At 31.5% G+C, this 13696-nt stretch overlaps 1 protein-coding gene across 3 annotated transcripts in view; it reads right to left on the reverse strand.

Moving 5' to 3' along the window:
• Positions 1-694: 694 nt before the first annotated feature.
• LOC144848153 (zinc finger-containing ubiquitin peptidase 1-like) overlaps positions 695-13696 on the reverse strand; it is a 33126-nt gene continuing 20124 nt past the window's right edge. For all 3 annotated transcript variants that reach the window (XM_078704846.1, XM_078704845.1, XM_078704847.1), the window contains exon 8: positions 695-1806. In XM_078704846.1, the coding sequence (XP_078560972.1) occupies positions 1771-1806 (36 nt within the window). In that variant the 3' untranslated portion in view covers positions 695-1770. The remainder of the gene's footprint in view (positions 1807-13696) is intronic.

Here is a 13696-nt window from a genome sequence, read left to right on the forward strand (position 1 = left end):
CACACGAATGCCGAAGAAGCCGGGTCCAATCAAAACAGTTACTGGTTTCCATTTGAGCTTTTATACCGTACCGTTAGTACTTTATTTAACAACGATGGCCGGTTGCAAAATGCATCCACCGCCGGTACCAGCAATGAACGATGGGAACACGTCGACGCAGTATTTTATAACGTATACATTACATAATTATTTTTACAAATTATTCATGCATGACGAATAGTAACTAGCACCATCACAGAGTTCTGGAACCCGACATTTATCAGACATGTTCTCTCTGTGTTTTTATGCGGGTGTTTTGATTTTTTTTTTTGCGAAAAGCTCAAGTATAGATATGACACGCCATCTGGGCCAAAAGTTTCTCTTTTCACCAATATTAAGCAGACTCGTCATCTCGAATGCATAATACATACGCTAGTTTGTAACATAAACAAAGGTTTTCAAATTTGTCTTATTTATTGTTCATAATGTGATTGTTTTACCAAGAAACTTTCTGTTATATAATTAAAAACTTAATAGTGTATAATTGCTTTCAACAAGAACAATGATAAATCATGTTACTTTTTAGTATTTTTATGTTATTTTTAATATCATCAGGTGATTGGTTTGTTTTAAAAAATATTTAAATACAAATGCAGGTCTATATTTTATTACATTTTTGTAACAGAAAAAAAATAAACATTCGATACAAAGTTAATAGAAAATAAAGGCTTTATGTTTATTCCGTATCAAGATAAAGGAAGAACTATTCTTGCATATTATTTTGTTCACGTACAATTATATTCAACACCTCTGATTGGTCAGTTCTTTTTAAAACGTTATACCGCCCTCTATAGTACATTTTGTACATACACAACAGAACCTGAATTGAATAATATACACTATCTACTAATCTATAAACTCTAAAAATTACCATTATTTCATTAGTTATATCATTTCATATTTCAAATTATCTTATAATGTCCTTTTTGAGTAAAAAATTACTGTTAATATTGTGTTTCAAGTTTCTATAGATAGCACCATTATTTCACTTTTTGATACAATATCTAACACAATGTCATAACACAACAAATTATGTATTGAAAGAGTATTGGATTCCGTACCATCAAGGCAATCTAACAACAGGACACTGAGCTCTCCTTGCCAAGATAGGAACTTGTAACAGTCCTTTGATCTTATGTCTGGCTGCGACAAATACCAACAGTACTGTACTATGTACATATTCTTAGCAGCACTGAACTGATCATTCCGCAGCCACAGATAAACACTTTGATCTCTGGAAGCTCAGCATCCTGTTGTTAGATTGCATTAGTTGATTGGACTCTGTAAAAGTAGGTCATCCACACAGGCGCATGCAGGCGGTACAGGCCCAAGCTGTTTCTTGCTAGGAAATGATAGTTTTTTTTATTTATTCAACAGAAGCTAGGATTATAAATGGAAGACTTCAACATTTTGTGTATACTTTTTTTTTACAAAAATCAACTGCATTCTAAAGCTCTGTCAACACTATCAAACTTTGACAAAAAAAATGTGTGATTTTTTGTGAAATTGTGATATGCTTAAATATATTGTGTTATGACATCATCATGTCCATATGGATATATTTGTTGTCACATAAAGTTTGATACTGTAGACAGAGCTTTAGACTAATTTTCTATCAAACTATCATAATAACACGTATAACTTACTATACAAAAATAATTTTTATTAACCATAGTACAGTATAAACTATAAAATAAAGGTATTACTCTTGAGGTAAACTCTACTTTCGGTCTATGGAATTCTTTCCGATTTTATGATCTTCATTCTCTGAAAAATACAAATTATTGTTAAAAAGGTTTGTATGGCTCACTGTGTGTTTTGGTCAGTTTTTGAAAAAAAAGTATGCGTCAGTATATGTGGGGAGTACTTAAAAAAAATATTTGACTTAACTTTTGATATACAGTACATTGTTTAATTGTGTTATTGGTTTTATTAAATGTCTCCCTCTATATAGTATTTTGAATACTATGTGAATTTTGCTATAACTACAGTACCCCCTCTATAATCTAAGCAATGTATAACTAAAGTAGTGGGACAGGCACTATTGGATGCTAAAGTTAACTGTATATAATAAATGTAATAAAATAAAATTAATACACATACAAATTTAACTATAAATTCTAATAAAAAAGAAGTAAAAGCAAGCTAAAACGTTTTTCAAACTAAATCGACTATAAAACAATTATCGACAAAAAAGGCATTCCAATTAAATATTATTACAAGGTATTATGGCACCTCTTATTAAGATTTAAAATTTAAATATATTTTTCAAATGTGAAAATAGACTTTCTAAAGTCGAACAAATCTAGCACACTAAGATTACATTGCCAGAATGCTTGATATTCACATCTATTAGAGAGTCTTTTGTTTTATGTAATAAAAATGCATGCTTATATATTTATCGTCGATCGTTATCGTCCTAGTATAAATGGGCCTTAAAGTCCAACAAATCCAGCACACTAAGATTACATTTGCCAGAATGCTTGATATTCACAAATATTAGAGAGTGATCAGGAGAGAGGCCCTCGATATGTGGGTGACCAGGTATCTTGTTTACACAAATATATTACAGTGCAAGTACACTATATACTGATGGTCTTTCCATGATTGTAGGTTAAACAATGAGAAAACCACATCTGATTATGTTATCAGATGAAATCAAGGGATTAGTGACAATAAGCACGTAGGCAATACTCAGTCAACTCGTTGACAATTGACACCTTTGTGCTAGCTCTCCCCCATAGAGGTATCATATAACTAGAGTGTAAACTAGAAGTAGACGAAAGCAAAGAGATGCCATCAGAGTAGTGACTCGTCAGTTTGGCCACAGTATCTGTTTAAAAATATTATTACTTTAGTATATAAAATTGATCAAATTTTATGAAAACCACATAAATGAGAACATGTGACATGTCTTTTTAAAAATAAATACATTTTTGTTATAATTATTTAGTTTTTAAAATACTGCATAAAAAGTATTAAATAAAAACCTTAATCTGACTAGTGGGGCAAATTTGTAAACTTGCATTATAATGATTGGCCACATTGAAAGTACAGGGATTTTTTTTTTTATGGCAAAATTTTGACCTTTTTATATTGCTTTCATATTTGATTATCCATCTGTGGCTCGCTTTTTGAGCTGTGATTGAGTTGTATATAATAATAAAAAAGGAATTTTTCACAAATAAATTTGTAAAATGTATCGCACTAATTGGGATATGTTGACTCGTGGGGAGTATCACTTCTCAAAAGCAGGATTTATTACTAAAGCTCTGTCTACACTAACAAACTTTATGTGTCAACAAAATGTGATGTGCCCATATATGGACATGATATCATATCACTACCATATTTGGGTATATCACTACCATATTTGGGTATATCACTACCATATTTGTGCATATCACTACCATATATGGGCACATCACATTTTTTTGTCACATAAAGTTTGATAGTGTAGACAGAGCTTTAGGGTAGGAAACAGTATTATTGTTCATCTTGTATATTAGTGAATCAAATTGTTCAATAATACAAGATTTTGGTTGAGATTGCAAGGCATCATGACCAAGAAAATCTATAGCCCATCTCAAACTATAAATGATTCACACTACTGCTGTTATAATCATAAAAATACATTTTTTTTTTCGCTGGCTAATTTCCAAATTTTCGTTTTTTTATAACAAGAAGTACTTAATAAAGTATATCTTTAGGCCAACTACTTTGTTCCGCATAGATAACTAAGAACAACAACATATTATACTACTTGAGTGCTTCCTTGTATTTCAAAAACAGATTAATTATAAAGTGTTACCCCTCTTTCTATTAATCAAATGTTATAGTGCATTTAACACAATTATATCCTTATATTTTCACGCCACGCCTTTAGGCAGTTGTAGTCCAGAGGATGAAATCATTACAAAACAGTATCAATGCGGAAGCTATTTATCTTACAAAGACTGAAAAATGGGAATTTGTTAACTCGGACTGGGCATACGCACATCCCCTAAACACGTCAGGGAGAATAGAGTCTTAAAGTATTAAAACATCTGCTGTTTTCAGTCACGTGAGATTTTCTGTTGAACGGCCCATGCCAATACATGAACTAACGACGTAACTAAATAGAGCATTTTTGGGATATTTTACGTTGTACACAACATTTTTACTGATTGTTAAACCAAAATGATAATAATAAATCACTGTTTCTTAATTTATTAAATAAAAAATCAATAAAATCATCATTTAATGAAGGAAGAACAATAATTAAAACGGTCAATGAGTCGAGTGGCATTTTTTGTAAGAAATATTTCTTGTTTACTGTAAGTACTAGAAAAGCAAACAAAAATAAATTTTTACTAGGTCTGATGCAGAATGACTGTTAGACTCAATAGCTGCATAGTCCTATCATGACATTATTTTTTTATTTAAATATCATAAGAAAGCATAGCAAAAAAGATAACATCTCCATGACCTCATTATTAATATCCTATTTCAAGAACATTAAAATCATCCAACAAAATTATTATAGCCTGATGAACATTCAACCACATAACCTGTTTGAAAGCCCATTTTGCCATGTAGATAAGATCTCAATATATTGACCGCAAAAGGTGTTTGATCAGATGATAAAACCCACTCTAAAGGATCTGGAAGTAGCTAGTAGCTGCTCTCCATTAACTAGCCACAATCCTTTATTGTTTCTTTTTACATAGGTCCATTAGCAGCACTTTTTTCTTTTTTTAAAAACAAGCTTTCAGCTTAAGGTATGAAACGCCATGTTTGCCAAAAGTAGACTTCAGCATATGTACAGGTATGATACACCATGTGTGCCAAAACAGACTTCAGCTTATGTACAGATATGATACACCATGTGTGCCAAAACAGACTTCAGCTTATGTACAGGTATGATACACCATGTGTGCCAAAACAGACTTCAGCTTATGTACAGGTATGATACACCATGTGTGCCAAAACAGACTTCAGCTTATGTACAGGTATGATACACCATGTGTGCCAAAACAGACTTCAGCTTATGTACAGGTATGATACATGTGTGCCAACATGTATTTTCTGTTATATGCCAGTGCTGTCTAGTCTACAGTATAAAACCATCCAAAAACCTTTATTTCGGAAATATATACGGTAATTCAATATAACCTCTATGGTGTGACTACACTACTACTAGCGTGATCCTTAAATTCATTGACCACAATATCTGATGATGAATATTCTATTGATTCAGATCCACCCTAAAAATCAATCAGGGACAGGTGGACGTATTCAATATGCTCTGAGCATATATTAATCATACTAAAAGCTTTTCTATGTTACTGTATATAAATAACTTTTCGACTGTCCCATTGCCTAAACATTCAACATCCCATGAATAACCACAAATGCGTTTAAAAGCTCCTTTTGTAATTAATATAACATCTCTATAGCGAACGTTAAAATCATACGACCACAAAACCAGTTCGCTGGTAATTCAAAACATTCACTCAGGCATTGCGAAATGCAAACATCATCCACTCGGTAATTTTCGCCATGTGAACGTCTTGATTAATCAGCTGATCACCATGTATTCTCGTGCATTCTTGCATGTTAAATTGATTTTTGTTTAGTTCCTTGCAGAAACGTTCAATTTAAGAGTTAAAACAATATAGATATAAAGTTAATCAATATCTGTCAGTGAGTAAAGCAACATGTTGGTTGACATCATGACATTTCTATTAAAATGGGATGTCACATGTGCTACAGTAGAACCCCTATTAAGGGGACAACTTTGGGACCCAACAGAGTGTCTCCTTAATAGAGGTTTGCCATTGTGTTAAAACATGTACTGTTCCTTGTTCATTTCATTAGACGTGTCCCCTTCAGGCCTTGTCTTTTGGAAATTATAGGTGTGCTACAAGTTGCACTCCTCAATACATTCAGGGGTGCTATAGGTGTGCTGTTTGTATTTTGGTGTATAGAAGTTTACCAAATTTAAGCGTGTTGTAAATCGCACTCCTCAAGGGCGGTTTAGGAGTGTCTTAGGTGAGTGATCACACTTGCTTGCCTTAAAAGTCAAGGCCTGTCCCTTGGATATCGGGTGTCCCAAAGGCCGTATCTACTGTTTTCTTAACCAATCATTTATTATTTTATATACTTTATTATAAATAATACACTAATGAATAAAAGGAAAACCCCTAATTTCTAGATTTAGAGTAAAAACCGAACAGGAAGGCTGATATGTTCTAGACCTTTTATAACAGTAGAAGTTCATATGATGCAATCTTTTGTTACAATATAGGAATTTCCATATTCTATTGTTAATACAATGAATTACATAAATTTATAAAGCTTAATGAATAGCAAACAAAAAACAAATAGTGTATTGTGATTGTGAAGTCTTGTTCAAGCAGGCATGTACAGTACGTTGTTCAACAAATGCTAAATTCAGTGTGAAATGAAAAATATCCCATTCTTTGTGTGACAATATGTGAATAGTATTTGAGACATGATGGCTATAGGCTTAGAACAAGGAAGATTTCTTTCTAAATTCATTCTGTAGCCTACTTAAAAAACAGTATCTTTACCCTCATTCTGTAACAGCATCAACAAAGTCAATAATGTAAAGTACCGGTATACAAGCTTCCACCAAAATTTAAAACTCGCAATTTTGTTGAAAGGTAAAAATAAAAGGGGGAGTCATTTTTTGTAATTAAAGTACCTTCCTCCCCTTACCACCACCATCCACTGTGTGACCTCTCCCTTTCCTCCTGGGTCACATTGGATCATGATAAGGAGAGGGATGTCACAAGTTTAGAACCAAAATGTACTAGTTAATTTATTAATTATTTTTTATAAAGAATTACTCTCTTAGTTTATCAACATATTGGTTTTTCCCACTTTATTATAAAATTAATAACACAAACAATTCTGATGAATAGAAAAATTCTAAATTGAAAATTATTGATAGGGCTTGAACTTTAATTGACCTTTTGCTTTTGTATGGATTTTGCAAGAATTTGCACTTTTCTAAGAAACCAAATCATAGAATATCCCGTAGGTTTTTACATTAATACGGTAAAGTTTTTACAAATATTTCCGTGTAAAAGACATCTACAGAATTTGTCAATGATACTGTACACATTCAGTATAGTACCAGGAATCGGAAACCTAAAAATATTCATTGTACATGATGTCTATTCCTAATACTGTATTCTACTAATATATTTTGTCTACAGTGATACAGGCATGACATGTGATACACATGTTTTGCTGTATCACAGAATTGTCTATGATACTTTACACATTCAGTATAGTACCAGAAATCAGATACCTAAAACTATTCATTGTACATGATGTCTATTCCTAATACTGTATTCTACTAATATATTTTGTCTACAGTGATACAGGCATCACATGTGATACACATGTTTTGCTGTATCACAGAATTTGTCTATGATAGTATACATTCAGTATAGTACCAGGAATTGACTACCTAAAACTATTCATTGTACATAATGTCTATTCCTAATACTGTGTCTAGATTGATACAGGCATCGTATGTGATACACATGTGATACCTAAAACTAAAACTATTCATTATACATGATGAAAAACACTAATTGATAGATGTCTAATTGATTCCACAATAACAGCTTGAGGAACTTTTGCGGGCGGAAATAAAGATGTCTATACATCTTTTCAAATGTCTAGTCTGGAATTTTACAAAAACTACAAAATTGGAACGCATAAACTTTTAATTCGTTACGCAAGAATCTCCAGATATTGCACTTTCTGACTCATTCCTTTGTGTGAATTCTAACAAAATTGGCTTATTTTCAAACATCAAATAAAAATTTCCTGTCGCTAAAATGTATTAAAACTATATGAGGTCTACATACAACACAAAGAGTGCAAACCTTAGCTCTGTCTACACTATAAAACTAGTTTGACAAAAAAAGTGTGATGTGCCCAAATATGGGAATGATATGTCCGAATATGGTAGTGATGTGACATCATCATGTCCATATATGAGCAAATAACTTTTTTTTTGTCACAAAAGTTTGATAGTGTAGACTAAGCTTTAGACATTAATAAGTATTTATGAGTGTTCACAATTCGCCCTAGCAATTTGTCTAGTGGATAAAATGTGAATTTTTAGCCCTGTGTTATAAAAGGAGAATTCTTGAGCAAATTGTGACTGTAACTATTAAACAAAAATGAGTTTATAAAACACCATCAATGTAGTTATGGGACAGATTTAATAAATTATAGTAAATATAATAAAAATTATTTACTTTATCTATTAAAACAAAATAGTGTGATTATGTCTCAAATGATTTTTTATCGATACTGTACGAGTACATTTAAGTTGGGGTACAAGTCCAAAAATATATCCATTTTTTTCCATAAATTTGTTATTATTCATGGAAATTAAAATATGATTTGTTTTATTAAATATGATTTAATCATGATATGGTGTCAATAACCCACAAAACATTGCCTTGGATCGCATTGAATAACATAACTCACTAGCGACTATATGGACAGCTGAAAACATACAGAATACAACATGACTGGAAACAACATAATTTAACCAGGATGGTCAAAATACACAGTGAGTCATTGAAACAAAATGGATTCATGTGCACAGATGGTCATAGAACATGAATTATATGGCGATAACATTAGTCATGAACATTAGCACGTGACTAATAAAAAAAAGAGATCAGCATAAAGCTCTGTCTACACTATCAAACTAGTTTGACAAAAAAAGTGTGATGTGCCCATATATGGTAGTGATATGACATCATCATGTCCATATATGGGCACATCACATTTTGTTGTCACATAAAGTTTGATAGTGTAGACAGAGCTTTAAACATACAACTCTATGCCACATAATATACATTATTGTTTTGGGTTTTTTTTGTACAAGAAACCATTCTATACTTATTCAGTTTCCTTTTGGTTTTCCTCTCTCCATCCCAGGGAACATTTTCATTAAAAAAAATTAATTTAGTTATTACTGTAGACATCTGCTGCTGATTAATTTGAATTTGTAGTAGGAAACATAGTTTTGTTTTGCGCTTTTAGCTGGCTATATCATCACCATGAATAGCAATAAGGTGAAAATATTTAATAGCATTTTGCTATGCTACACTAGTGAAAATGTTTGTTGCCTTTGCTGTTTGTCTTTCTTTCTCTGTGTCTGTATGAGAGAATGAATGAAATATCTTTGAGAATGAATCAAATATGAGATAAGTTTGAACATGGGATTTTACTAGGTAAAATACTGTTTATTATCTTTACTACACTACAGTCCCACTACCGGACACCATTTGGCTACCACAATACAGTATAATACATGCCCACATCTCAATTTAAAAAAAAGGAAGGTGATGTATGGTTGGCATTTATTTAGTATTGTTTTCCACAAATTATGGTAAATTCCAAATAATTTGGGACTTATATCGACCTCAAGAAAAGTCTGGTTTTGGGAGAGTTTCCAGTTTTACGAATACGAGACTTGACTATATTTTAGAACAAATTCTAGCCTAGTTTAGATGAGGTTTAGTTTAATTGAGTGCTAGCATGAGAATTTATTTTTAAAATGGAGACTGTATAAAATATCAAATCAAGTTGTGTAGACATTTAAAATTAATGATCACATACTAAGACTAGCTAATTAAAACCAGCAGTCTATAATAAGTATTGCCTCAACAGATACCAGTAGGATCAGGTTTATACTATTGCATCACACTATGCAATGTACTATTGCATCAGTATTCTACAGTATTCTAAAATACAATATTTATTATTTATAGAAAAATAAAATAATAATCAATGGTTATTAATAAACTGGAAATTAGTTTGCATTTTGAAGAACAAAACATTGCGAATATAATATTTAGTAAAAACATAGAAAATACAAAGGGGTTTATAGTATATAACTCAATTTCGCTGACAAATGCAGTAATTTTCTACACTTATCAAACTATGTGATCGGACAAAAAATGTGATGTGCCCATAATATGGACATGATGATGTCATATCACTACCATATTTGGGCATATCACTATCATATTTGGGCATATCACACTTATTTTGTTAAACTAGTTTGACAGTGTAGACAGAGCTTAAAACAATGGTATATGTTTTAAAAATACAATGTTGAAAAGTAATATTAATACCACAGTGATTTAGGATTTTAAGTCTATATCCTAAAGAACAAAAATACTCAATATTATATACAGTATACAATATAATGTTGGTCTAACATATCATGTTGCATAAAAAATTACACTCTGAATTGAGCTGTTTCAGCATCATAAAACAACCATATTTACATCCTCATAATCACCACAGTAACATACATACAATACAAAGCAACATAAATGTATATGCATGTCGTTAACCAACTTCTTTGTAATTTCATGGAAGACCAACATAGGCTAACCTATAACATTAATGGAGAACATCTACCTCCATGTTATAATATAATAGAACTATCTATAATTATGGTTGCAAATAAGGCTGTGTTTCCACAGCCATAACAAATTATCGGTTATTTTTTTAACCAATCAGATAATTAATAAAAAAATAAAGTGTGCATGATCAGACATTAACGGAAATAGAAGGACCCAATAACAAACGCAACAATTTGTCCTCATGTCAAAGGTTAAACAATATTGTATCCAATAATTATCTGATTTTAATGAGATAATTATCGGTTATTTTTTCTCGAGCGGAAGCGGTTAAACCCTGTTTCCACAGGAAGTTAATCTGTTAATTATCAGTTAATATCATTTTCATCAAAGGCAGCATAGATGGTTATCCTACAGTTCTAGGATGAAAACTGTTAAAACTCCTGTTGTTTTATGTATGAAAAATGCATATTTATCTATTTATCATCAATCGTTTCCATCCTAGTGTAAATGGGCCTTAAGATATGAGGAAACAGTGGATTACACTAATACTTGTAAATATATGATATTTTATAAATGTATATCATTGTGAGAACTATGAAATTTACTATTTTATTTATTTATTTATTTCAACAATAAACAATAAATTTGATATAATTTAAAAAATATAATCTTAGATATATTTCAACCGTACTATTTTTAGTCATTTTCAGAAGCAAAAAAAAAACCCGATCAGCTGATTGCTGCTTACGAGAGAGTGATGCGATGGCGTGATACTTATTATGCACTGGCAAATTTATTATTCATTATTTTTACATCAATTGAATTACCTATGTCGAAATATGGTTGGATGAGACGTAGTTGATGCTATTGGAAGACAGAAATCAATAGATACTCTATGTCTTGCAAGCTGTATAAAATAACAATAGATGTAATTAAGACTGGCCTGGACGAAGCTGTCCAGGGTTGTTTATTGTTTTCTGTATTTTTCCATGTTAACCTTTGTCTTTAAATAGGTCTATTGACCATAAAGTATTTTGCAGCACTGAATTATTGTAGGGAATAGGTAAAATCAAAATGAACTATTACCTAAAAATATATACTTAATAATATTAATAAAAAGAAAATATACAACCCATTCCCAGGGACGTAAAGTGATTGGCCGATTAGGACCTACAATTTCATCAATTTGCATTTAAGGCATTTCGACTTGGCCTTGTTTCAAGTGAATATCCAAGAAAAAAAAAATTCTTTATTTTTTTTAAAGAGGAATTATAAAAAAAGAGCTCCTTCATTTTTAATATATTTTAAATATTATTAAAATAAAGGCACATTTTCCGTACCATATCATGTATTGTACTGTACATTGTTTTTATATTTTGAATGATTCATTGTTCAAACAATTATGTGACTAAAATTTATACATCAAATTTGCATGCATTAATAATTCTTAATATTCAAATAGGTTAAACAAAATAAATTGTTGTGGTTGTTATTAGGAGGATGTATGCTAACTACGATTTCGCCAACTAACCAAATGATTTTACTATAAAATACAATGAGATTTAAAAGAAAATTATTTTAGAAGGTTAACATCACAAAATTGTTATTTTGTTGACATTAATTAATCAAATTAATTTAATCATGGTTTGTGTAACAATGAGTGTTCAATAATAGTTGGTATAATCAAATCCAAGCTATAATACCTTGCATCTGACATTGACTGAAATAATAGATGCCACTTCATTAACAATTCATCAAGGTTATTAAATCCCGAAAATAAAACAACAGAAATTTAGAAGATCTAGCAAGAAACTTCCCCATAGTACCTACCAAGTAGGAGTAGCATTTTGGACTTGTACTCTCGCACTTATTAAAGCCAGAAATCTCATCCAATTCTTTAAAAAACTTGCATAATTTATTGACACAATATTTGGTACAAAATTTGCATAAGATAATGTATATACTGTAATATGAAATATATATTATCAACAATATTAATATTGTTATTTTGTTGTTATTTTCTATATTGAGTTGGGATCAAAACACATGACCAGGGGGGGGGGGGGGGGGGCAGATCCAGGACTTTAGGAAGGGGGAAGGGTTACAGCATGTTTAGCTGACAACTAACCCTCCCCACCCACTCACTGATTTTAAATCATCATTATCAATCATAAACACAATAAATATTTTTATATTTTCCTTGTAATTTTTAAAGTTAAGTAATACATAAAACTTTGTTTAAGGAATGGGAGGTTTCATTTTTTTTCACCTTTTAAATTTATTATCTTAAAATATGTATTTATGAAATGAAAAAAACATGGAATGGTTACTAAATATATAAAATAAAACTATGTGTTAATGTGATATCCTGGTTTTGTATCTGTCAAATGGCCCATGGACAAACAGTGACATTCACACTGGATGAATCAAATTACTGTACACATCATTATAATAGGCCAGGTTATTGACATCACACATTACAGCTGATCAACAAAAGTGGCGTGATCAGTGGAGGAGGGCGCTACAATCTGTTTATAATAATTACTTCAATTTCAATGCCCTGGATTGCAAACATTATGGAAAAGCCGTCCACTCCTAACCTAGCATGTCAATAGTCTATTTTTAGAAACCAGCTTGGAAATACTATAATTATTTATAGTTGTTATGATCATCAAATTTACAATTGTAAACTCAAGTTGAGGCCTGTAACAGTGAGCTCATAGTGTACCAACAAAGGGGACGCTCATAATTACCATACAAAGGGCTTTGGGAAACCCTTTGTGGTTGGATGAGTGTATTGCAACTGACCAATCAGAGACAAGCTGCTGTTGCTATTGCGAAATGATCAGCTGTGGCTATAAAAGAGCTGTGGCATCCCTGCATTGCTAATTTCAAGCTTTACTTGCAGTAACATAGTACATACATTGTGATAAAAACATTTTGTTGTGAAAACTACTGGTTTTAGAGGCATCAACCAAGCAAGCTGAGTAAATAAACATTCAAGTTACTGAAACACAGTGCTAGAATTCTGCAGTAAACAGAAAAGAAAGGTATTTTTCTTACATTATCTTTGTTGACGAGAACACTTACTAAATTCATAATGAAGCCTAGAGTATTGGAAGCCAAACAAGAAAAATCAGCTGTCATGATGCTGCAGCCAACCGAAGATATTGCGCACGTTAACCTACCATGTGCGGGATGGCTGTTGACGCACGGACACAGGAAGGACAAAAAATGCG

The sequence above is a fragment of the Antedon bifida genome, chromosome 7, assembly GCF_963402885.1.
Source record: "Antedon bifida chromosome 7, ecAntBifi1.1, whole genome shotgun sequence".
NCBI lineage: Eukaryota > Metazoa > Echinodermata > Crinoidea > Comatulida > Antedonidae > Antedon > Antedon bifida.